Source organism: Pelobates fuscus, chromosome 4, assembly GCF_036172605.1.
Source record: "Pelobates fuscus isolate aPelFus1 chromosome 4, aPelFus1.pri, whole genome shotgun sequence".
Taxonomy (NCBI): Eukaryota; Metazoa; Chordata; class Amphibia; order Anura; family Pelobatidae; genus Pelobates; species Pelobates fuscus.
In genome coordinates, this window is record NC_086320.1 from 281,330,024 (window position 1) to 281,355,304 (window position 25,281).

General features: G+C 40.3%; 1 protein-coding gene across 1 annotated transcript; it reads right to left on the bottom strand.

Annotated features, from left to right (window-relative positions):
- Positions 1 to 3,693: 3,693 nt before the first annotated feature.
- HERPUD2 (HERPUD family member 2) lies at positions 3,694 to 23,858 on the bottom strand. Its single transcript, XM_063452149.1, has 8 exons — positions 23,688 to 23,858; positions 23,295 to 23,372; positions 17,613 to 17,741; positions 16,582 to 16,742; positions 15,526 to 15,648; positions 14,856 to 15,167; positions 10,604 to 10,709; positions 3,694 to 4,817 (listed from the first exon to the last, which is right to left on the bottom strand). Exons 1-8 carry the CDS (start codon positions 23,832 to 23,834, stop codon positions 4,668 to 4,670), a joined length of 1,206 nt encoding a protein of 401 aa, XP_063308219.1. The 5' UTR covers positions 23,835 to 23,858; the 3' UTR covers positions 3,694 to 4,667.
- Positions 23,859 to 25,281: the final 1,423 nt, after the last annotated feature.

Sequence of the window (25,281 nt, forward strand, 5' to 3'; positions counted from 1 at the left end):
CTGTTACAACTGTAATGGCGGGTACATCTTCTGGCTTGTATTAGTAAGTTTGCACCTCATTCTCTAACTCAACATAAAGACAGCATGGAACATACGACTTTACTTACACATCTCCAGTCCTGGTAAAAAAAAAAAAAAAAAAAGCTTCAATAATCAAAACAAAAATAAACCAAAATGAAAGCATTTTCTCTCCATCGGACCTGTTAGCAGTCCGTCAGCTCAGGCATATGCCAAAAATGTATCTCACAGTTTAGCCCTTGGAGTCATGTCAAATGTCTTTTACATGATGCTGTGTTTCACCAATCCAAAATCGGCCTCTTCAGATCTCTGACTAAACCGTTCCTTTTATTCCTCGCCATTAGAAAGCAACTCCCACATTGGATCATTACAAAAATCACAATAAAAGCACGAAGTCAAGCTAAAATAATTTGATCAGCATGCATTTCACTATATTAACTACACAAAGTGCTAAATAGACTTACAAGTCAAACCAAGACTACTTAACATTCCAGTTTCTGGAAATTAAATAGAATAAAATGAAAAAAAAAATAAAAAAATTAGGTTTACAAATTAAACCTACTACTGTTTTCCCAAAAGATATGGAATTTCTTAAATATTGTATTTGGATGCTCAACAACATTTTTGTGAATAAAAACACAAAAATACAGATAAATACACTGACTGCATAACAATGTAAACTATAGTATGTCTTTAAATAAAGATATTTTATACAAACTGTATCCATCACAGAGAAAAATGCTTATATATACATATCCTTAATAAAAAAAAATGCTGTTAGAAAAGAAGAGAGTTATAGAAACAACAAAAAGTAAGCAAAACAAACTCTATATAAAATCTCGCTGGTTCCAAAATGCTTAAACAGTGTTTCAATTCCTTATTTGTTTTTACTTGCATTAATTACATAATTTCCTCCTTTCCAATTCCTGTTGAATATCAGGACTGAATTTTGAATATCCAAAAATGTAATGTGTCATATCTTGAAATGCATAGGCACACTTATTACACGTTTTAATCGTTTGTTTTTCTGTGAAAAAAGTAATCAAAAAGTTTAATTTAAATTCTACATTCTAGACACAAAAACGTATAAACCGTATAATATTGAATCTAACTATTGATACTGGATATATTCCAGTACATAGAGAAAGTTTCAGATGTTGTCCTTTAGAGCTTTAAACTAATTAACAACCATTTCAAACATAAAGTGACATTACATTTGAAATGTAATTTTACAGACTTAAGAGTCAAAATACTGACAGTGGGGAATAAAATGGACATTGTTTTACTCTGTTAAAGCGCACCAATGTCTGACTGCTGAACAGGTGGAGATGACAGCACAGTCAGTGTTCACGTGTAGCCAGCAAGTCATGGATGGCTGTCAGAGAAGCAGCAGAAAACAGGATGACCGTTTCTTGCTGCTGCAAAGAAAGGTCCCTGTGGGGGGCCGGGCTCGGTCCATACAACCACACAGAAAGCATCCAGCCACGCGCTGCACCAAAGCACAAAACTTTAAGTGAGATCCACGAGGCCTGATTAAAATGGCCGACAGCAACACTGCCTGAGCACAGCAACAGCCCCCAGATGACTGGGCTGTGGCCTCCAACGCAAGGTTTGAAGCCATGTGGGAGCAGTTCTGGGCCCGACTAGAGCACAAGCTCCAGCCACGTCGGCCACCACAGGTTAGTGAGAGGTCCAGAGCGCCTACAGCACGACAGCTGGCCGGGACTGGACACCCTGATCAGCCCACGACCGGACCAAAAACACAAATTAAGTATCTGCAACAAGCTGCAGTGCCCGAGAGGCGTACACACGCCCAGTCCGGCCAGAGTGCACCCACTGCAGGCCAGCGGAGCTCCGGCAAACACAGGGACCCCGGCAACATCTCCAAGCGGCGGAAAAGTGGGAAAGGAAGACCCCGGCAAGCCCGGCGCATAGGCACCCAAAGGAGACAAGGCCCGCGTGGTCCACAACACCAAGACCACTCACAAATACACGTACCACATAACACGAAAGCGAACGCTCTCCAACCAACTAAGCTGCAGGCGAACGCGACACCACCAGCTCAACACAGCCCCAAAGATCACCCCAAGCGGCGCCCTCCGCTGAACCCAAAGCAGCGCAGATCACATATTACAGGCGGCGGCAGAACTGGACTACAGCCTGCGCAACCACTGGGGTCACTACACAACCTAATAGCATACCCAGCGACACCGCAGGGACACACCAAGGGAAACCTAAGGGCTCTCAGGGGCCACACGGCCATACTCAGCATGCACCAGCAAATACCAACTACACTGCACTGGTCGGACCACTGGCAGCCCTACATAAACTGTCTTCGCATGGAGGCTCACGGCCCAGCAGGGGTATAGGTTGACTGACTATACGACTGTGTTGGCACACAGGCTGGCTGCCATGACAGATCACTCCTCTGTTACCAGTGATGCTTGGCTGTGATACGTATTTCTTTGTATTATTAGTTGATGTTTTTACATGTTTTGGCTAACACAAGCTTTTGTTCTTCTCATCACTTATTCTCACATCACTCACACAATATTTTAGCTGGGTATTAAGTCTCCCATGCCAGGCCTCGCTATAACTCATAAATGCAAACCCAGCAATGTATTTATTCATGCATAGAAGAGGCTTAATTGCTCAAATGTTATAATCGTTCATTTCATGCAATTGTCTCACCAGTGACACCCAATTAATGTTAGCTAATATGTCTAAACAGATTTACAATTAACCTACTCGGGCAAATATAACTGTACAGCATGTATACAATCTGTTAGCTCTTGACGTAAAATGCTAATAATATACACAGATAGTGCAGTGATGTGACCTTATGTACCAAGCAAGTCTCAGCTATGTCCAGCTAGCATGTTAATCCCCATAGGCTGCATGATTGACCAGTTTACTGGATTACTAAATATCGAGACAGGCAGATCTTTTGTGCAACCATGATTCCATGCTTAACCTCCAACATGTTTCCCATCCTGAATATAAAAAAAAAAAAAAAAACTGTGCTATGTATTTTAATGCCATTCCTATGTTAATGTATGTTTCTGTACCTGCTTGCACCAGCTATCGTGGCAGTGCAAACATGATTGTTCACGCTAAGCACAAATAAAATAAAGAATAAAAAAAAAAAAAAGGAAAGGTCCCTGTTGCGAAATCAAAATGATACACATGGCCTAGTTAAAACTAATGTGTTGAATCCTCATACAAACAAGTCCCCCTCAGAATGTTACCAGGTGGTAACAGAACCATACTGCATCAGTAGGCTTTACAATCTAAATAGTTTTTTTTTTTTTTTTTTTTTTAAATAGTAATAATAATTAAGTTGTAGGTGAGAAAAGAGAGTCTTGGTTTTAACGTTTTTCCAATACTGAATGTTAATAAATATTCCTGAGATTGGTTCCTACACTACTAACTGGATCTTAAAAGCTACTCGCCATTGCAAACCCGGAGAGTCCATGGCACCCTCAGCAGTGGTGAATTTCTTTCTACTTGTCAGGGTTATATTTTCACTCCCTAGTGCCAAATGAAAAATGTGAGACCTGTGCCAAACCTCAATCGAACATTCATCTTTGCTCTGAAGTTAGGCATTTGCTGGAAACCATTTGAACCCAGTGAATACTCATTATTCATTCAGCACAGTAGTCCAAAATAAATTACTTAAAGGTTCACGATAAGATTTATTAAAAGTGAAACAAAGAAAAATATGTTAATACTATGAAATAATACCTTACAATAATACAGGGACAGCAAAGTATCACTTCTGTCCTATAAAACTAGCACCTTTCATACCATGCTTTGCCATAGATATCCACCATGTAAGTCCCATTTGTTTTCTTTGTCTTACGTTTAGTATCATTACCATTATTTAAGGCATTTCAAAAGGCTCAAAACACAATTTGTAACTATACAGTAAATCAAGAGACTGGTTACATACAAAAAGCAATTCTAGTAGAAATATTTAACAGTTGAGCAATCCCCATGGAAACAGATTGTTCTACTACTAGAGATTTCCCCTTTAAATTACTTTTCATACTTAACTCCCCCCGGTGCCAATAGATTGATGTAACACTATTTTTAGGAACTGGCACTCACAATTAGAAAAAGCATTGGGTCTTATTCAATAAACCATTTCTGTTTGGCGATTAAATCTCTATATATTATAGACACACACCCGCTCTGCTCCTCCTGTTCACAACCAGCACTCTTCAGTAACAGAACATACTACTGAATAGAAGGTTTTATCTGCCACCAGAAGAGAATTAATACCATTTATTCAACATGAATTTAGGGTTTAACACTCTTGACAAGTTGGTGAGCTAAAGGCAGTCTTGAAAGACGAACATAGCATACATTAAATGCTTTTGATAAAGACAAAATAAAAAAACACATGGAAGACACATCCTCTTACCTTTTATACTTCTCTAAAGTGTGTACTTTCTTTTTTTAAAGAGAAAGAAATTATAAGTCCACCTTGTGCTTGAAATAGGAAGGAAAAAAAAACTGTACAGTACAACAAAAACAAATGAAAAAAGTTTGATTGCACGTTTTTTTTTCTGAAACACTTTTTCTAAGGATCCCCCTGTTCTTCTTTTAAATGCAGCTGGCAGTAAATTCGTAGCGTAATTTGCAATTTATGGAGGGCCTTCTGGGATCAGTGATGTGAAGAAGGTTGTAATGAAGGACCATGCAGATGCCACAAGTCCTGGGTGTGGAACTGCTGCTGCATCATCTCCTGTGTCATCTCTTCCCTCATCCACCAATCCTTCATCCATCCTACGTTCCTTTTGAGAGAAAGCAACAAAGGTCTATAAGTGGTTCTCCATTAACAAAGTGTATGCTTTTACATCCCTATAATGTGCATTGGGTTTAGCGAGCACTGGGTTACTGGTATGACAAAAATGAAAAATCTACACACACGTACGTACCTACATAAACATACATACAGGGCTCACAATTTCCATTTACTACTAGCTAGTGATATTTTAGCCCTGGCGAGTAGAAATTCACACCTAGTATGCTATGGCTTGCAGTGGTGAGCAACCTTTTTTGCCTGGTTAGTAGCATAGGACCTCAAATGAATTTATACATATATGCATACACACATACATGCTCATATATACATACACACACATACAAAGTGATGCCATATATGACTAGATTTGTCTAGGTGGGTAAAACTGAAAATAAACTACATAAATGAATGAGAAGGGCATTGTTTGTCCATGAGGCTAGCAGACAAGGATGGCTTTTCTGACAAACTGGTGACTTGTTTTTTGGAGGCATGTCACCAATTACCCACATAGATATTTATGGGCATCGACCACATTCTGCTATCACCTTGGGGTGAGAATCGTGCCCGTAAACTGTTACACCATGAGGCATTCTCTTCATTCATTTGCCATACATTGTTTTCATTCATTTTGTTATTATCCTCCAGTGCATGAATTTTCGATTCTTTACTTTTTTTCTTTGTATGGTGGTTTTGTAGTTGTCACAGATTTTTGTCACAGTAATTTCTTTATAGTTGTCTCACAATACTGAGTAGATTGATTTGCAATGTTGTGTCCTTTGGATACATTTGCCTACTAGTCCCTTTAATCCATGCTGGATCTGTAGTGAATGTTTCCCTATTTTTTACGTGCTGTTCAGGAGCGGTAAACACATGTTTTTGCCTCTTTTTTTTGTTTTTTTGTTTACTCCCCTAAGTATAGTGTGTTGCTGTTTGTTGATGGTGTCTTAATAAAGGTCTTGGTGGAGGACTGATTTTATATATATATATATATATATATATAAATAAATGTGTGTGTATACGCCTAGGACTGGCACCCGGCATTTTAGACAATACTTTGTGAGCCAATGTGCAAGGACACTTTGTATCTTTATATACATCCACACACATGCACTATATGTAGAGGCATGCACACAGTAACACGTTTTTTAACTTCTCTCATTCCATTCTTTTGTTTAAACTCCTCCGATGTATCAACATTTCTTTAAAAATAAAAAAAGGGAAAAAACGGTTTTAAAAATATTTCACATTGTGGATGTTTTACTTTATTATTCAAATGTAGAAGGAAGAAAGTAAGTTGTTACAGAAGGTTTGAAGAGGACAGCTCCACTTACCTAAGGTGCACTGGGTGAGTGCTGCCTTTATGGTTCATGGAATAATTCATTTTTCCTGTTTAGAACTACATTCTTTGTGACATAATATGTTGGTGCTTTTTAAGGGCATATATTGTGATCTATTGGTGGGTTTTCAGTAGAGTTGCAGAATCATTCTTTGTATTGTGCAGTATCCGCAATAATTGAAAAACAATTCAAATAAAAATACAGCTGTGCTGCTTTACACTGAAAGCTATCTTATAACTTACTAGGACGGGAGCAGCGGCTGTCAACATCTGATCATGCTCCTTTCAGTCAGAGAAAATGATCAGGTCACAGCTTTTGCTCTTCAAAATAATCTCTTTAGCCATGGGAAGACTATAAGAATGGCCCCTGACACTGCCGACCAGAGACCCCCTGATCCCTCATTACTTTTCTGCTTTTTCCTCTCTCTCTCTCTCGTCTCCTCTTTCATCATTCCCAAAACTCCTTTTTTTGGTTATTTCCAAAAAGTATAAAATCCTCAAGACCTGAGAGAGAGTTTCAAAACTAATTAATACTTGCCATTTTAGTCTTTATATTAACCAGTTTACCACAAAGTGGAGAGAGGTGTTTATTATTACTACAACTACGTTTATTGAATGTTCGGTTACCATTTGGTCATGAACGCCCAAAATTATTATTATATTTAAATGCCGTAACTCTACTTGCATATATATTGTCTGTACATTCCTCTCTGCTATACGACATCATATAGCAATGTAACACAATTTTCTCTGTCAAGTAATCTATGTGCTATGTTGTAATCTGAATGTCTTCTGAGAAAAATAGAAAAAATAAAAAATAAAGGAAAAAAAAATCAACATACAGGTCATTATTTCATTGTATTTATTATCTTAAATAAATGGCTCAAATTATTAAGCCATACAGTAAATTCTAAAAGCTGACTTTTATATTTCTATATCCAGACAATTTAAATACAAAAATAAAGTGCAGGTGTTTATTATTTTGCCTTTTTTTTTTGTTGCAGTTTGTTCCTGTAATCTACCTTAGATATAGATATAAAGTTTCCTACACCCAAAACACATTACTACTTGTTATTTTTTATTAACGAATAAATCATTTGAACTTGGTCCTGCAGCAATAAATATCCATAGCTTTAAAAACAAAAAATGGATCTCCATGCTATATATTCAGTGGATCTTAATTGGCTGGTTAGAAAGAAAACAGAGCCTCCATGCTAGCATGTATATAATGCGAGTTAAAATCTCTTCTTTTTTTTTTTTTTTATATATATATATTATAATCAACTGTCAAACAGTTATTTCCTAAAATTGTCAGTAGGAAGTGCTATATCCCAGGTATGAATCATCAACAACAAGCGTAGAAAGACACCAGGAGGACTAGCGGAATTTTAACTGCACATTCAGACAGATCTAGAGATTAAATTTTTTTAAGAAAGGTACAAATCAATCTTTATGAACCAACTCCAGAAAATATATATAATAAATTCAAGCATGTGTATAATAGGCCAAGATATTCAAACCTTGGAGGATAGTTTCACAACCAACTACCAAAAAGTCGAATCTATCTATCTATATATTCAAAACAAGAAAATAAATCCTCACACAGAAGAAAAAAAAATAGTACAGATTCTCCATATTTTTTGCACTCAACTCTCAGCCAACAAATAAATGGCAGGATCAGCATCATAACCTCCTGCAGAAGCTAGATGTCAGTTCAGCCAGCAATTCAGCATACTCGCCATCCGGTGGGACCCAAGTTTGCCCCCACAGTACTTCTGGCATCATAACCACCACAGTGGGTTCTAGTGATTTTGAAACTTGAATAACCCTTAACTTTTTACAAGGACATTGCAATCCGCGTTAAAGACCCTCTGCCGGGGGGGCGGAGCCAAGCTACGGAGCTGAACGGTCGCATAGTACCCGAGCTCCGTCGACTTTAAACGGCATTAAAACCCTAATAACCGAGAAAAACCAAATCCCCAGGCAACCCGGGCTAATATGGGACGAAAAATAAAGAAACAAAAACCGGACAAGCCGAAACCAGGCTCCAGCATTGGAGACTTATGGAGGCAGGCACATGGCGCCTCTTTACCCAAGATGGCCGCCTATAAGGGTGAGAGCTCCGCTTTCTCGGACGACCAGCTCATAGAGCCCAGGAACTTCCACTTGCCCCCCCTGCCAGAGCCCAGCCAGAGGCCGGTAACAACTACTACCAAATCGGATTCCGCACCGGTGACCAGGGCGGACATGCAGGAGCTACTGGCAGGCTTGCGAAGAGACCTTCAGGGGGACATGGCTGCCTTCCGCAAAAACTTGCAGGGCCTACAGGGTCGGATGGGAACTGTGGAAAAGGACTCCCACGACACAAAGGCACAAATTACTCACCTGATACAGGAGATCCAAACACTCCACCGACACCATGCTGCCACAGAACAGAGATTCGCGGCAATCGAAGATTACAGGCGCAGCAAAAACCTTAAAATCAGAGGCCTGGCTGAAGTGATCCCAGACGCAGAAATACCGCACTGCGTGAGGCGGCTGTTCACAGCTCTACTCGCACCTAAACAGGCGAAAGGGGTGATGATTGCAGATGTGTTCCGCATCCCGAAACCCTCAAAGGCACCCACCACGGCCCCACGGGACTTAATAGTCTGTTTTCATACTAAACAAGACAAGGCTGCAGTAATGGGGGCACTCAAGGGGAAAACCCCCTACAATTTCGAGAACTCGAGCCTCACTTTCTTCGCTGACTTATCGGGGAGCACCTTGGGGTGGCGCAGGACACTACAGCCTTTCACTTCTTTGCTCAGAGCCAAGGACATCCCCTATGGTTGGCGGGGATCCCATGTTCTAACGGTCCTCCAGGCCGGCAACACATACCCTATCCGGGATCTCGAAGGAGCTGCGGCCATCCTGGAGACTCTGGGCCTCCCACGGGACGCACTCACAAACGGAGGAACAAGCACCACAGCAATGACACACACATGGGACCCGGCTGGAGCAGCCCCATTCGTACCACGAAGACCCCACGACGATAATTATACGGCAGTCACCACCTAAACCCTGGACATACACTCCAGTAGGAGACCTCCCGCCAACCTACCCACGCAAAACTCAATCAGCTTGTGTCTATTCAATGCCACAAAATCCCTGGCACCGACGACACTCTGCTAGCTCACAACGCTGGTGACCACCACATCCTCTGGAGCCCACTTGGCGAACGAGGGCAAGTTGCTGTTTGACAGCCTTCCTATCCAGAACATTCTAAGTTCTCTCTTGGACTAGAGCGACACTAACACTCTGTGTACAATGCTGCTAACGCGGCCATGCATGTAACTATGTTCGCTCATAAGCCTGTAAGCTGGTACCATTGCCGTGCCACCATGTTACCCTTCACACAGCAATAACGCCATAGGAAATCACACTACCTACACCACAAATGTCCCCTAACTTCCAGCCCCACTAACCCGTGCCTGGGCGTACCCTTAAGATTTCCATAGATAAATGCATTCTCATTTTAACCATACACTACTAACGATACACCTTTTTCACCCCACTGTTGTCCATGTTAATTTGCTTTTCGTTCCAGGCACTTTCCTTATCACTCCCACTATGAGAGTAAAACAGAACAGGCATTTGTCTTTAGCCCTCCGTATCTAGCCGTTTGTATTTAGCCGTTCGTAGCACTAACTATTTAATGTGAGCAGCTTGTATGCATATAGTAAGGCAGTCTTTTTTTTTTTTTTTTTTTTTAACTATGTTGGGTGCGGGACGATACGTTGCCGCCATAGCCATCCACCTCTAGCCTATGGCCTGACCAAACTATTGAGCCTTGTAACCAACACCGTTAACACGTTATAAGATGTTCATGTTCGTAACAATGTACATAGCCTCACCTTAGCAACGCACCTGCTCATACTCAATGTTATCCATATACGTTACTTTTTCTTTGTTATACCTAGAAAGCTTTCACAGGCATGACTCCTTCACTTTTCACCATTATCTACCTTATGTACTACCTATTGTTCAGCATACTTCTTGGATAAGATAGAACTGTTAAAACTTAAATTTAAAAAATGTGCATGTACTGTTGCCACTGTTATCCGTGTACTCAAAGTGTGCGCTGTTGTGGCGCTTGACCTAACAATGTACCTACCTGCACAACAAAAATAAAGAATTAAAAAAAAAAAAAAAAAAAAAAGACCCTCTGCCAGCAAATGAGCAGCCAATTTTAAATCAGCAATCCTGCAAAGATCTTCTGTTGATAAGCAGAATGCTTGATGTCCTCCAGTTGTCCTACAGTATGGACATATATTGGTTCTCACTGGTTAAATGAAACCATCAAATGATGCTTTGACATTAATAAAAGGGTAAACAATGTTACTTAAGAGGAAGAAAAATAGAGAATATGTTAAAAATAAATGGCTATGAGTATTTACCATGTCCTGAAAATCATTGTCTGCTCTCTCTCGATCCACATCTACAACATTGACTCTTGCTGGCTGTTGACCTTCTTGTCGAAATGGAAACCATCCAGCCTGATGCCTATTATTAATGGAAAGCATAAGTAAGTCTTTCTAATGAAGCAGATAATAAGGCGTTAATAAGGTTATATAAAGTGAACTTTAGGGTTTCTGTAATGTCTCCTAAATATTTAAAGGAAATAGATATGTTACTTATAATTGTATTGCGTCCCATTTTTTATTTTTATTTTTTATCAGGAAGAAAAAACAAAAACTCATCAATCTCATCTTTATTCCAGGACAATCTAATCACTGCTTCACTGATCAAGTCATTAATCCCTATGAGTTTTATCCAATCAGATGCTCCTCATAGAGAAGCACTGAGGAAACCATACACAAGCAGCAATCACCGTGAACCCGTAATCTAATGCTTCTCATAGAGAAGCACTGAATCCAGTTCTTCTCGTAAATAAGCATCAGACAAGCACAGAGTCAGTCATTATCATACTTTGTTGTCAAATAGATTAAATCTTGAATCTAGTTTGAAGCTCCTAGTGACTGAATGTCTGACAACAACTAGTATGCATGTAAACTGTAAAACTTAAACTGCATTGTTTTCATTTGCAAGGCTGCAGGGGCAGTAATTATGCCCCCAAATGTAAACGAGTGGAGTTGTGAGTGGGATGAACTATTTAAACCCCAGTTGGAAATAGGTGGTAAAGCATATTTTTCATTTGATGTATTTCATGTATTTTATTTGTTTCAAACATTTTTATTGCATTTTTTAAATATTTATATACATATAATGTAATAACAATAAACATCTCAAACAACACAAATTTAAAATTCAAAAATAAATAAAATGAAATGGAAAAATTAAAAAGTGGGGGGAAATAAAAAGAAACTAAATAAAATAATTTTGTAAACATATGTAAAATCCTCCTTAAAAATAAGAGTTTTAGTAATTTAATATATCCTATCTACAAAATGACAGAAAGCTGTTGCAATAATAGCAGTATATATTTACATAGTTTAGTTAAATGGGTATCCTATTACTACATTATTTTCTGAAAGGGCACACTTAATTTTGAGCAATTCACTTGTTCTTTCATGTGTGGGGCTGTCAGAGTCCATTAAATTAAATGTGTATTTTAATTGCAGGAATGGGGTAAGTTTGACATAAACGTGTGATAAAATCCAATTGCCCCCCAAAACAAGGACAGAAGGTGCCTGTGTTAAAAATGATTCGCTTAGAGTCATGTCTACAAATGCTCGCAGTTTAAAGAATAAGATCCATGAACCTGTGGCAATAATGGCAACTGATGATGTAGATTTAGTCGCTGTTACTGAGACATGGTATAATGAGAACAATTACTGGGACATAGCAATACCAGGGTACTCTTTTTATAGAAAAGACAGGGAAGGCAAGAAAGGGGGAGGGGTGGCCCTGTAAAGGATAGCATAAAATCTAGCCTAATAAAATCTAGTGAGGCGAACATAGAGTCTGTTTGGGTTACGTTAGAATTTGGTAATCACACAGTAACTCGAGTAGGTGTGATTTATAGGCCCTCGGGACAAGTAGAAGTTAGCTAAAATGAGAATGAAAGGGGAAGTTATCATCATGGGTGACTTTAATCTTCCTGATGTGAACTGGAAAACCAATATAGCTGCTTGTGCCAGGAGCACACATATTCTAAACTCCCTACTGGGATTGTCTCTAAAACAAGTCGTTGAGGAGCCAACTCGTAAAGAGGCCATACTAGATTTAGTGTTAACAAATGGAGATTTGGTACAAGATATTACTGTAGGTGAAAGTTTAGGATCCAGTGATCATCAGTCAGTGTGGGTTTAATATAAGAACAGTGACTGAATCACACCACACAAAAACAAAAGTTTTAGACTTTAGAAAAACTGACTTTTCTAAAAATAGAATATGTGTAAAGGAGTAATTAACAGACTGGAGCAATTTAAATGGAGTCCAAGAGAAATTGGATTATTTAAAAGTTGCACTGCTGAAGGCAACAGAAAATTGCATTTGGCTTCTCAGTAAAAGCAAAAAATTCAAGAAACCACTGTGGTACTCCACAGATGTGGCCAAAATAGTAAAAAACTAAAAGTTAGCATTTAGCAATTATAAACAATACAGAGTTAGGAAGACAGAAGGATCTATTAGATTAGGCAGAAAGAGGCTAAGCAAGTTATAAGAGCTTCCAAATCACACACAGAAATGAAAACAGCACAGCCCATTTAAAAAAAGGGGGGGGGGGCAAAACATTTTTTAGATACATAAATGAGAAAAGGAAAGTAAAACAAGGATTAGTTAGAATCAAAATAAAAAAGAAGGAAGGTATGTAGAAGAGTATAAAGGTCTAGCTGACTGCCTCAATTAATATTTTTGTTCAGTATTTAGAGATGAAAATGAAGGAAAGGGGCCTCAGTTAGGAAAATTGAAAAATTAGTCATTTGTTACATGTGAGTTTACAGAGGAAGAGGTTCTATTTCAACTGTCAAAAGTAAAAACAAATAAGTCAATGGGACCTGATGGAATACACCCAAAGTTATTAAAAGAGCTTAGTGGTGTACTAGCAAAACCATTAATGGATTTATTTAACCAGTCATTGTTAACAGGAGTAGTTGCAGAAGATTGGAAGTTAGCGAATGTTGTGCCCATTCACAAGAAAGGTAGTAGGGAGGAGTCGGGCAACTATAGGCCAGTAAGCCTTACTTCAGTAGTGGGGAAAGTGATGGAAACCATGTTAAAGGATAGGATTGTTGAACATTTAAAAACACATGGATTTCAAGATCAGAGACAACATGGGTTTACAGGGAGATCATGACAAACTAATCTTATTGATTTTTTTGATTGGGTAACTAAAATAATAGATCAGGGTGGTGCAGTAGACATTGCTTACCTAGATTTCAGTAAGGCTTTTGATACTGTTGCACATAGAAGGCTTACCATTAAATTGCAATCTTTAAGTTTGGATTCCAATATTGTTGAATGGGTAAGGCAGTGGCTGAGTGACAGGCAACAGAGGGTTGTAGTCAATGGAGTTTATTCGAAGCATGGGCTTGTCACCAGTGGGGTACGTCAGGGATCTGTACTTGGATCCATTCTCTTTAATATTTTTATTAGTGATATTGCAGAAGGTCTTGATGGTAAGGTATGTCTTTTTGCTGATGATACTAAGATATGTAACAGGGTTGATGTTCCAGGAGGGATAAGCCAAAAGGCAAATGATTTAGGTAAACTAGAAAAATGGTCAGAGTTGTGGCAACTGACATTTAATGTGGATAAGTGCAAGATAATGCATCTTGGACGTAAAAACCCAAATGCAGAGTACAGAATATTTGATAGAGTCCTAACCTCAACATCTGAGGAAAGGGATTTAGGAGTGATTATTTCTGATGACTTAAAGATAGGCAGCCAATGTAATAGATCAGCAGGATATGCTAGCAGAATACTTGGTGGTATAGGGAGAGGTATTAGCAGTAGAAAGAGGGAAGTGCTCATGCCATTGTACAGAACACTGGTGAGACCTCACTTGGAGTATTGTACGCAGTACTGGAGACCGTATCTCCAGAAGGATATTGATACCTTCGATGGTGTTCAGAGAAGTGCTACTAAACTGGTTCATGGATTGCAGGATAAAACTTACCAGGAAAGGTTAAAGGATCTTAACATGCATAGCTTGGAGAAAAGACGAGACAGGGGGGATATGATAGAAACATTTAAATACATAAAGGGAATCAACACAGTAAAGGAGGAGACTATATTTAAAAGAAGAAAAACTACCACAACAAGAGGACATAGTCTTAAATTAGAGGGGCAAAGGTTTAAAAATAGTATAAGGAACTATTACTTTACTGAGAGGGTAGTGGATGCATGGAATAGCTTCCAGCTGAAGTGGTAGAGGTTAACACAGTAAAGGAGTTTAAGCATGCGTGGGATAGGCATGAGGTTATCCTAACTATAAGATAAGGCCAGGGACTAATGAAAGTATTTAGAAAATTGGGCAGACTAGATGGGCCAAATGGTTCTTATCTGCCGTCATAGTCTATGTTTCACTGTATAATACAATGGTGCATTAGAAAAAGGTCCATGTCGCATAGAATATATAAATATACTTTTATTTTACAGTCATTCCAAGCATTCTCACATGTGATGTGCCATTGTGAACATGAGTAAGAGTACTAACTATTTCCACACATCATAAGCAGTACTTACATATACACAAGTATCATAGCACCCATGACCATTACAAAGCGGCTGAAGGAAGAGTAGAAATACACTATGCTGAGAAGGATGGCTGCTCGAGACACTGTGTAAAGCCAGTCAAGCCAATCACGGTTTATGTCTTCTTCATTCATCACTGGCCCACCCTGAGCATTCATTTGTACATTTGGGTTTACTTCAGGTGCAACATTCGGAACAGCTCTAGGAGGGTTTGGAGGAGGTCTTTCAGAATTAATGGCAGGTGGGCTGGCTGGACGTTCACTCTGAGTTTCTTGTGTAGTCTGATGACTGGCTGCTGCTTGGCTAAAACAAATAAATGGGTGCTTTAGTCAAATAAAATCAATTAGTTAATTAAAAAAAAACACAACTGCAATGACAAAACAATAGAAATCTAAACTTTAGAGCTGTCCTGAAAGTGACTTAATATTTCATAGCTTTCTGTAAGCCCTGTCTTCACAATTTGTGTAGACTACTTGCATTTGAAGATTGACCTCTTTCTATAGTTCTTTTAAGTGCTACTCCATAGTATGCTTACCTAAATAATACAAACTTCATAAGCTTGTTGGAGTGTTCTGAGTTGCAACAGTTCACAGTATGTCATAATATATGTAAAAGAAAAATCAATATAAGCGTTTATGCTAATAAAACAGTTCATACTTACTACTGCATGTAGTACTGTCGGGCGTACATCTGCTGCCACCACATCACTTGTAAAGGGCTGATGGCTGAAAAGACTGGAAACACAGCAGGGCCTCCTTGCCCAGGAACTGGATTACCTACAGGGCTAAAAACACACACAGAAAAAAATAAGACATCAGGTTATCTTCTAAGTTGGCATGTGCTATTCAGCTAAGTTTAACAAACTAGCTGTCAATTCGATTTTAATTAAATTAGCCATCACTTATTACAATGTTCTATACAGCTGATCATCCACATACTGAAAGAAGCAATAAACAAAACCAAATGTAATAACAGTTTGTTGCCAAAAGTGATGTTTGAGAGTTTCATTCAAATTGCAATATAGATGCATGTGTATTTGGAATACAACATTGAGCAGGCCAGGGTAGAATAGAAAACAGTGAGACTGAAAAGCTCTTTGTTCACCTGAACTCTTGGTATTGGCAATAAAGACATGAAGCATGTTGGAATTATGAGGGAGTATTGCCCTGCTTTGTGAGTGTTCCAAAGAAGGGCCAATCACTTTGGAAAAGAAAGGAACTTGGGGTGTTATATTAGTGATATCATTGCAGAGCTGGCAAGCTGGTGAACAAAGTCAATGTGGAAACTGAGGATCCTGGAGAAATCCGTAATTCTGCAGACATTTAAATTGAGAGCTGTGTAGATATTGCATAAAATTATATACAGCATATTGTTATGCAGATATAGGTTGAAGTTAACTGTATTACATCTTCCCTGTCACACCAGCAGGTCCCCTACAGGGATTTTTTTTCAAGTGATGTCATAATGTACTAGAGAAAGGAAATAAAGGGTATTGTTGCGATTTGAGCTCCCATTGAAAAGTAGTATTGTCAGGAAAAAAAAAACAGAAAAACACAAAACAAAACAACGATCAATGGCTCTAAATGCAACGGAAATCTGGAAAACGTATGCGTGTCTGCATATATAATCAATAGAGAAAAAGCTAGATATTGAAGGTATGTGGCTAGATATAGATACCAGACATAAGCATTAGTTTTACTCCTGTAGTTCAACTTACTGTTGTCTAAAATAAGAAAAAGGTTGGTTATGTATAGGGTTAGTGTACATTTGAGAAGCATGTCGATTTCTTAGGTTTTCTTCAGGCCTTGATATAGAGGATGTTGATGGCATGTCTTGAGCTGGTGACACAGTGGAGGCTGGTCCTGATTGTTCTGATCTCTGGAATACACAAATGAGGTTTCGTGAATTAAGAATATCAACAAAAAACTAGAAAGAAAAAAAATGTCCTAACAGCTGATGCAATAAACAGATCTCTCATAATAAAATATTTTTCCATTTAAACTTATTTGGATATTCAATAGATTTTGCTCTCCAAGAAAACGCTGGCAATTTATCACTAATAATAACATCAACACAGTACTAGAGAACAGAAAAGGGATTTTCTTGGACCAGCTGGAACATCAAAGTAAGTGGAAAATAGTTACATTGAAAGATATATAGGTAGGAATATTTAAGGAGCAGAAAAGGGATATATAAAGCATAATATCAAACATAAAATAAGTACTAAAAAAAATCTGGTACTGCAGAAAAGCAAACACAAAACTACAGTAGTGAATTAATTAAATAAGCATGAATTTTTTTCTTAATTTACCAAGTAGTAGTAGTAAACTCTCTGTTACCCCTTCACGGCTGGGAAAAATAAATAATTAAAAGTTCCCAGTGCATTTATTTTATTTTGAGGGTATAGAGTTTGTTGCAGAGTTATGCACTCCTATAGATTAGCAAACAGCAATGCTGGTAAGAAGCCCCCGCCTCTTCTTTTAGATGAGGTTTAACATTGGAAGCTTGCTTGAGCAGGGTCCTCATCAACCTATTGTTGCTGTTACATTTTGTAATTGTCTTATTTATTGTTAAATATTTGTTTGCACTGTGGAATAAGTTAGCGCTATATGAATGCCAAAATAATATCACATAAAATATTTCTGATTTAATGCGTTTTTAAGTGAGGGCTTGCCATGCAAACCATCAGCATTCGGAGTTAAAATAACTTATTCCAGTATTGCAAAAACCCCATAATGCATTACTTACAGAAAAGCGTTCACTTTCGGTTCTTCTGTGGGTGCTTGTGGCTCCATTATCCCTACTGGAGCAGATTTTAGGAGAGTTAGGAGGGGTCCGGGAAGCACACACTAGATGAACCATGTGATACTCATCTTGCTGTAATAAAGAAATTAATAAAAGATAGTGTAATTCAGTTCATTACAAAAATTAGCTATTGTAACTAAAAGTATGTGATCCTTTATTACGTCTGTGGTTCATTGGAATTTCACAAACATATGGGTGCAAATGTTTCTAGTTAATATTACCTACTGCCTTGATCCTTAACCTGTGAGAGGTCTCCCACTTACTAACCTACTGAACAAGGGGAAAAAGGAGAAAAAAAAAGAAAGAAAGAAAGAAAAAGAAAGAAAAGAAAGCAGATTCAGTCAGATTTTAAATATGGTGGGGCCGGGCCTGCCGACCAGAACGGCAGCCATCGTCTGTGGCTCTGAGCTGGAGCCCCAGAAAAGGGCTACACTTATTGAGCATATCTATGACATCACAATCAACATATTTGGAAGGGGGAACACCTACGCTAGGTGCACCGGAAAAACTGAATTGCTCCGAGGGGCTGCTACGCTTAGGCTGGAGGAGTGTATGTGGGGGCTCGTTTCCGCCCTCACCCCCGGTGGGTGGGGGGCCATCCCAGCATGCGACATGGTGATTTCACAGTGACCTGGGAATCCGCATGGGATGTCAGCGTCACGTGATGAGATTCCCTCCATGTCCCTCTTTGAGTGCTGCACACAGATTCACCCATTTGCCCAGAGTGCATGCTGATACTTACCTGCGGCGTGCTGTATTGAAGCCCTCAAGGGGTACTGTCCTGCCATGGGGTCCACAAGACACTTGACCTCTGGAGCTGTGGAGGCCTTAGTCTCTGGGTTTGAGGGGAGACCTGTCCCTGACCCCGAGAGCCATGTGGGACTGGTGTACACTCCGGTGTACCGGTGGCGGAGGTGGACTGCGCCTGCACCAAGCATGTGGCCAGAGTTGGGTGAGACATGAGGTGATATACATTCAGCAGTAGCTGAAGTGGCGCGGGAGACAGAGGTCTGCGGATTCTTGGTGTGGGAGTCCAGCTGACTGTGTAGGACTCTGAGTGCCCACTGTACCTTGGACTGCACTGATGGAACTCTGAGATTGGCTTGGCTTTAGATACCTTCAATTACACAACCTGGTCTGTCTCCCGATAGTTAAACAAGCAGGTCCTGCCCCCTTAACCTTTAAAAAAAAAAAAAAAAAAAAAAAAGAGCGAATCGATACACCTCATCCACCTTACATATAGCACTCATAACACTACACACAAATTAAATTTCCTTACATAGCTGCATGGGGACGGATCCTGGATCCACAGAGGAAGCCAGTGATTGTTGAATGTTTGGGATGGCATATCACCTCTAACTATCTGTGTCAATCACAAGGTGCAGGTGTATAAGATGCTTTTTTGCTGGTCCTCCTACCCTTTCTCCTTTTATTTTCTTCTACGCGCACTTCCTGCTCCTTCTACTTTAATTGCTAACCTGTATATAGTTTGTTCTACCTAATTGTTCCCTCCCATAATACCTTTTAATCTCTTTGTTCCCTATCCAACCCTCCTAGGCTTTGAGGTTACTTTGCCTTACTCCATCTTCGATTTTTTTTTCTACCTCAGAAGTAAGAAGAGAGCAAGTTTTAGTTAGCTTTTGGCTTAATGCAAACTCCATGGATGTCTTCTCTTTGGCCTCTCCATACAGTAAGAGTGCTGACATCTTCCTTCAGGACAGTCAGTTCTGTTGTGAAAAAGTTCTTAATGTCCACCATTAAATTTGAGATGTCTCTTTTGTGGCCAGGTGAGTATTGTGCGGTTAGGTTAGTGTTGTGTTTTGTAAGGTAGTCAGCATGACTGGCTGATTAAAGCTCTCCTCTGAGGTAATGTGAATCCTTGTAGTAATTCACGTTTGGATACACAATTTTTGCCCCAAGAGGCTGTGACAGGAGGAGGTCAGTATCTCAGGAGTTCCCACCTGCAGCAGGTTGGGATTTGTTAGAGTGTCTCCCCATCATATTCCCTGGCATGGAACTTCAAAGCCACTCTAAAAGGGTAAAGTACTTGAACCACCAGTCTATTCAGCAAAACAAGAGGAGCATGAAGGAGATGCGCATGGTATTTAATTTTTATTTATCAGATAAAAAGAAATGAAGCAATTAATTGATTATGAAAACAATTGTTAGTTGCAGACATATCAGTGTCATCCAGCCTGGAAGGAATTGTTATTGATGGCGCAGAAATGTAAATTCCATATTATCAATGGGTTTGAGAAGGGAAGGGCTGTAGTGCTTATGGTACTTAAAATGTCCCTTTATAATAATAAAGCCATGACATATGAATAGGCAAGGCAAAATATTTCAGCAAATTGAGTGGGGTATAGTAGTAGGCATCAATTCAATTATATATTGGGTTTGTCGGGGGCGGAGCTTGAACCACAAGTTGAGCAGTCACATGTTGGAGGGGCTCCCACTACACATGCTGATTGAATAGAAATACTTACCGACACGAAGCTTGAAACTATGCCAGGGTAGACTACCCAAGTTGGGGGCACTTGGTGAATCACCTGATACCAGACACAAGTGTTTTCCGCGATCATGAACCAGAGGTGGCACGCTGCGGCCTGCAGTGGATGAAGCTGGGGAGAGGCGGTCGCTCTCCTCGTCCCTACGCTGGGGGCACAGAGCCACAGATTGCCTGCTCCGCCCTGTCTTAGTACAGGTGGTGGTGATCCCGGTCCACTCTCTTAAGGCAGCCCGGCTACAAAGGTCACAGGCATCGAAGCCACACGAGCAGCTTCCACAAGCAGAGGCCTGCACAATGGCGGATGCCACGTGCGACTCCAAACACTGCGAAGAGAGGTCTGAGACCCTGACCAGGCTTAATGCCATATTTGATGCCTTCTGGGCAAAACTGGCAGGCAGAGAGCAGCAGACTATAGCACATGTATACTCTGTGGCGGATCGCCTGGCACCCTGACTGGGTGCCTCCGCCAATCGCTGCTTCCTAGTGCTTACCTAGTACCACAAGCACCGCACCAGACACCATCAGCACTGTAGTCCCCACTTCCAGCATTATAGCTAGGTTGGGGCTTTGAGGTCCTCCACCCACCCTGGACCCAAGACCAGGATCCAGCTTCCAGTGGGTAGATCTCTCCTCCAATATGCTCTGAAAAGAGCAAGTGATTATAATTCCAGGGGAGTATAGCGATATAGCAATCCCCAGAGCAATACAGCCGTTCACCCTCACACATGAGATGAGACTCTATGTTGAGGGTAAGCAGGAATTCCTTTATTGGTAGCCACAACTGGTCTTATATGCAGGTCTCTATGCAAGGGGCACTCCCCCTGGACCTGAGAGTAGACTACAGTAAAAACATACACACGATTACATTGGCGCTCGGGTCAAGGACACTCCCACATAAAACAAGGTAATCCCTCCTCTGTGCCTTGGAGATAATTGAGTCAGCCACTGTATTAAACTCAATTATCTCTATGTACAGAAAAAACCCCAAATACCTTTAAACACACAAAAACCCCACAAAAGTTACATCCCTTGATAGCCCCGATCTGGGTGACCAACATATCCAAAAATCACCCAGATCGGTTCAGGGGTTAAGGAATTTCCTGGAAGTCATAATTTGACCAACCACATGCATGATCCCATACCCAAAAGAGTTCCAGAGAATCAGGGCTTGCGGTCGGTCTAGTTCGGTAGTTTAAAAACCGAACAAACTACCGAACATAGTCAATGTTCTTACCCTGGAGCTTGTTCCCCTCATCCAGACGAACGATTCCACCGAACAGTGCCCTTCTAAATTGTATAGAACCGAATGCAGGCAATGATGGAAGTCCAGCAGTGTTCGGGAGTTTCTGTGTCCGATTTTAGTTCCATGAACTCGACAACTAAACACCGCTGCCTGCGTTCATGCAAACAAGATGGCTGTCACCTCATGGTCATTCATGTGAACAGCGGCCACCCAAACAAACAATTAGAACATTGCGATTAGAATCATTTCTAAGTGTTAATAGGGTTTTACAAGCTCCTGGGGGGGGTCTCTGGTTCGTGCGGCTGTTCGGGAACCGAACCATATAATCCCAATTGCACGAACAGAGCCTTTTTAAAGTATTTTAGCCAGGTCTATTGCAGGGGGCCATAGTCCTGGGGCAGGAGGCTGGCAAGCAGGCTCCACCAAAAGCCTGTGGCGAGGTTCTGTTCACCACAAACTCACATAAAGAGAAGCCCGCACGCCCCTGCCACAGATGAGCAGATACCCATCCGAAGGGAGCTCGAAGATGGCGGCGAAGAAGGCTACCTATACCGCCTGCATGCAAACACGCATAATCGAACCAGCTGTGCCATATCGAAAACTACTATGGGTCCTCCCTCGCCGAGACCCGGTGTGCAACCGCTAAGAGGTCGACATCCCTCATTGTACCGGACCCTGACAAAGCCAGGGAGAACCCAAGAGACCCCGATGGACGCATCATCTTCTGGGAATCCCAACGCCAGTCTCCACTACAGTGGGCAGATGGGCCCGACACTGGGACTCACTCAGCTGCATTTGGTGTTACCCCAGAGGGGTATTGGCTAGGCTCGGGTTGGGACTGAAACAAATCTACCAAGGGCACAGTTAGCACTCTATCAAACCCGTAAACACTGCAAGTTGTGGGGAAAGCAAATAGTCTATATTCATGTTTATGTAAAAAAAATTCTTTCACTTTTTTGTGTGTACATGCATGTAAACTTGGCTGGGCCTGATGGGCGGTCGACGATATCTAAGTAGCTGGACGGTGAATTTCATACGCAGTTTCTGTTATATATGTTTCCAGCTTTGTCTCTTTTCAACATATAACGCTTGACACCCTCTTCACACTAGTCCCCTGTTACACAGGTACTGACAAATGTCTCCTCCTGTATTTTCACCAGCTTACTCCGTAGCAGTTGACACCACTAAGATACCATGAACATGCAAACAGGGGCCAATTAATCTCCATGCCTACGAATGTATAATGTATATAAGACTGGCAACATCTATTGTTTGCAATCAGCTAGGCCAAGACGGTTTTCCTACCTATTATACTAAAAAATTGTGCCGACTATTTTATTGCCATGCTTGTAATTCAACATATATGTTGTAGTTGAGCTTGCATTTGCTGTTGTGGCACTGCAAGCATTTCTGTATCTTCCTGCACAGCTAAATATATATATATATATTTATTGGGTTTGTCTTCAACTGCCGTTCTGTACACAGAATGTTTAACCAAAAGTATATACAATCAATGTTTGTGCTTATAAAGTCATTACACCGTGTATTTCTGGAAAAAAATAAAACTGCTGCTGGAGTGGGCAAAGGATGTATAGCCCATAATAATAATAAAGGATTGTTATGAAATTGCTGCTTGGTCTGAATTGAGCCCCAATAAGATGTAAATTCACACAAGAAGAGGATGTAACCAGATGTGCATCCCAGCTACTGTTGACACATACTATATTTGAATAATTGTTGGTGTATGCGTTCTTATATGGTGCAACTATATTGCAAGCTACATCTGGTTGAGAGTAAAAACGACTGCTTAGAACTTAATACAGGCCAGTGAAGAAAGACAATGTTTCATACAAATACATTTTCCAAAACTTACTTTCCTGAGAACATCTTTCAAACGCAAGTGATCAAGAAGAAGTTTACCAGAGTATACAAGCCTTTGATCCTTTGTCATCTAAAAAAAAAACAAAAAAAAAAAACTTGTTTAGATATATTGATAAAGTCAATGCATGAATGTTCAAGTGTGACATGTCCAGCATATACATTCACATAAATCACCTGTCATTAAAAAAAATGGTCAGCAGACTAAACGTTAAAAACTAGATAAACTGAGAGCAGGTAAATGCCACAGGAACACATTAATTTTGCCTTCTTTGGGGTGTCATTTCTGTTGTCTATATATTTGTTGTAGACCATCACATGTATAAAATATATGTAAAAATCATTAATCATTATTTCTATAATTAGCTATTCTTTTTACTGTACTTACCGGTTTGCTGGGATATACTTTAGAGAGGTGAGATTTCAATTTCTCTACTGTCCAGTCCAAGAAACAATTAATTGTCTGATCATCATATTTTTGATTTGGAGCTTTAATTACCAAGGTCACAGGACTATCCATCATTGTGTGGTCCATGGCCTGTGAGGATTTTTAAAAAAAATAAAAGAAGAAAAAAAAAAACCCTCTGTGCCAGGTACCAGCTATTAACACTAGGAGATCAAAACAAGTTTAGTCATATCACAATTGCTTTATATGATCCGCTACTGTAGGCAAGCAATACAGAAACCGTTCAACTAAAGGTCCACATGGCAAGAAAATACTGCCCATTCAGAGAGTGAAAGAGGTCTTTAAAGCATTTCACCTAGAGAAAAAAAAAAAGAAGAAACAAAGAAAAAATAAATATTAACAAGCAGCTCAAAACTGAAATCAAAGTTTATGTATAATTTCTATAAAAAAATAAAATTTAAAAAAAATCTCACAAATGGAGTAGACACAGTGGCTGCAATATGACCAGAATGTCTACCTGCACTGGAAATGGAGAGCTGGGAGTGAAATTCCAGGTTGAAAAGCTCATGGGCTGTCAGATGCAAAAAGAATGGGGAAGTGAGTGAAGACCAACTTTGTCCAGAACAATTTCAGTGGAAGGTTGGGGGAGGATGTAAAAAAGCCAACTTCTACCTGTGTATGTGCTCTATTTATATAGCTGTGGATATATGTGCTTTTTTGTTGGTGTGTGTCTGAATATTCTTTTCAGTCTGTACGTTGAGTTATCTTTTCACTCATATAACAGATATATGAATATAAAACCAGATACCATGTATGATTTAAGTCCTGCAGATTTCGAGGTGGGGCCTTCATAGATTGGATTTGTTGTTCTACCACATCCCACAGATGATCAATCAGATTGAGATCTGAGGAATTTGGAGGTCATGACAACACCTCATGTTCCTCAAACAATTGATGAACAACTTGTGGCAGCATTATCCTGCTGAAAGAGGCCACTGCCAGCAAGGAACACCAGTGCCATTAAGGGGTGTACATGGCCTGCAAAAATCTCTAGAAAGGTGGTTAGTAGGGATGCACCGAAATTTGCAAATCAATTTTGGCAAATCTGTCGAAAATTGACAGCTTGCCTTTCACACACACACACACAGAGGATTCACTGCTTCCCCTGGCCGTGCCCCGCTCCAACATCCCTCCATGCTGACCGTGAAGAAGATAGAGAGCAGAGGGGGACGGGAGTCCCTACCCCCACCCTCCTCCTCATCATCATCTTCCTCTGGGATCATGGCCTCGCCGGACAGTGGGGCTGCTCTGGAGAGGACCACACGGAAGAAAGAGAGGGCCATCCTCAGGGCGAAGCGTCATGGCAGGGTTGGACGGGGGGCAACCGGAGACCTCCAAGGGCTGGGGTACCAGTAGGAGAAAGAGAGACAAGCCAAATAGCACGGGCTTCCAGGTGGGGATGGGGAGGGGGGAGGAGTATATCCAGTGCTGTGCACTAAGGGTTATTATAGTATTGCTGTATACTTGGTGCTGTGCCCATGATAATCCAGTACAAAGACTCACATGCTGTATATAC

Bases quoted from the DNA above. Each gene is read 5' to 3' on its own strand.
- HERPUD2 (XM_063452149.1), bottom strand. From the start codon at position 23,834: ATGGACCACACAATGATGGATAGTCCTGTGACCTTGGTAATTAAAGCT. The intron at 23,373-23,687 runs GTAAGTACAGTA...TTTTTTTTTTAG, and splicing joins AAGTATATCCCAGCAAACCG to ATGACAAAGGATCAAAGGCT. The intron at 15,168-15,525 runs GTAAGTATGAAC...TATTTGTTTTAG, and splicing joins CGACAGTACTACATGCAGTA to CCAAGCAGCAGCCAGTCATC.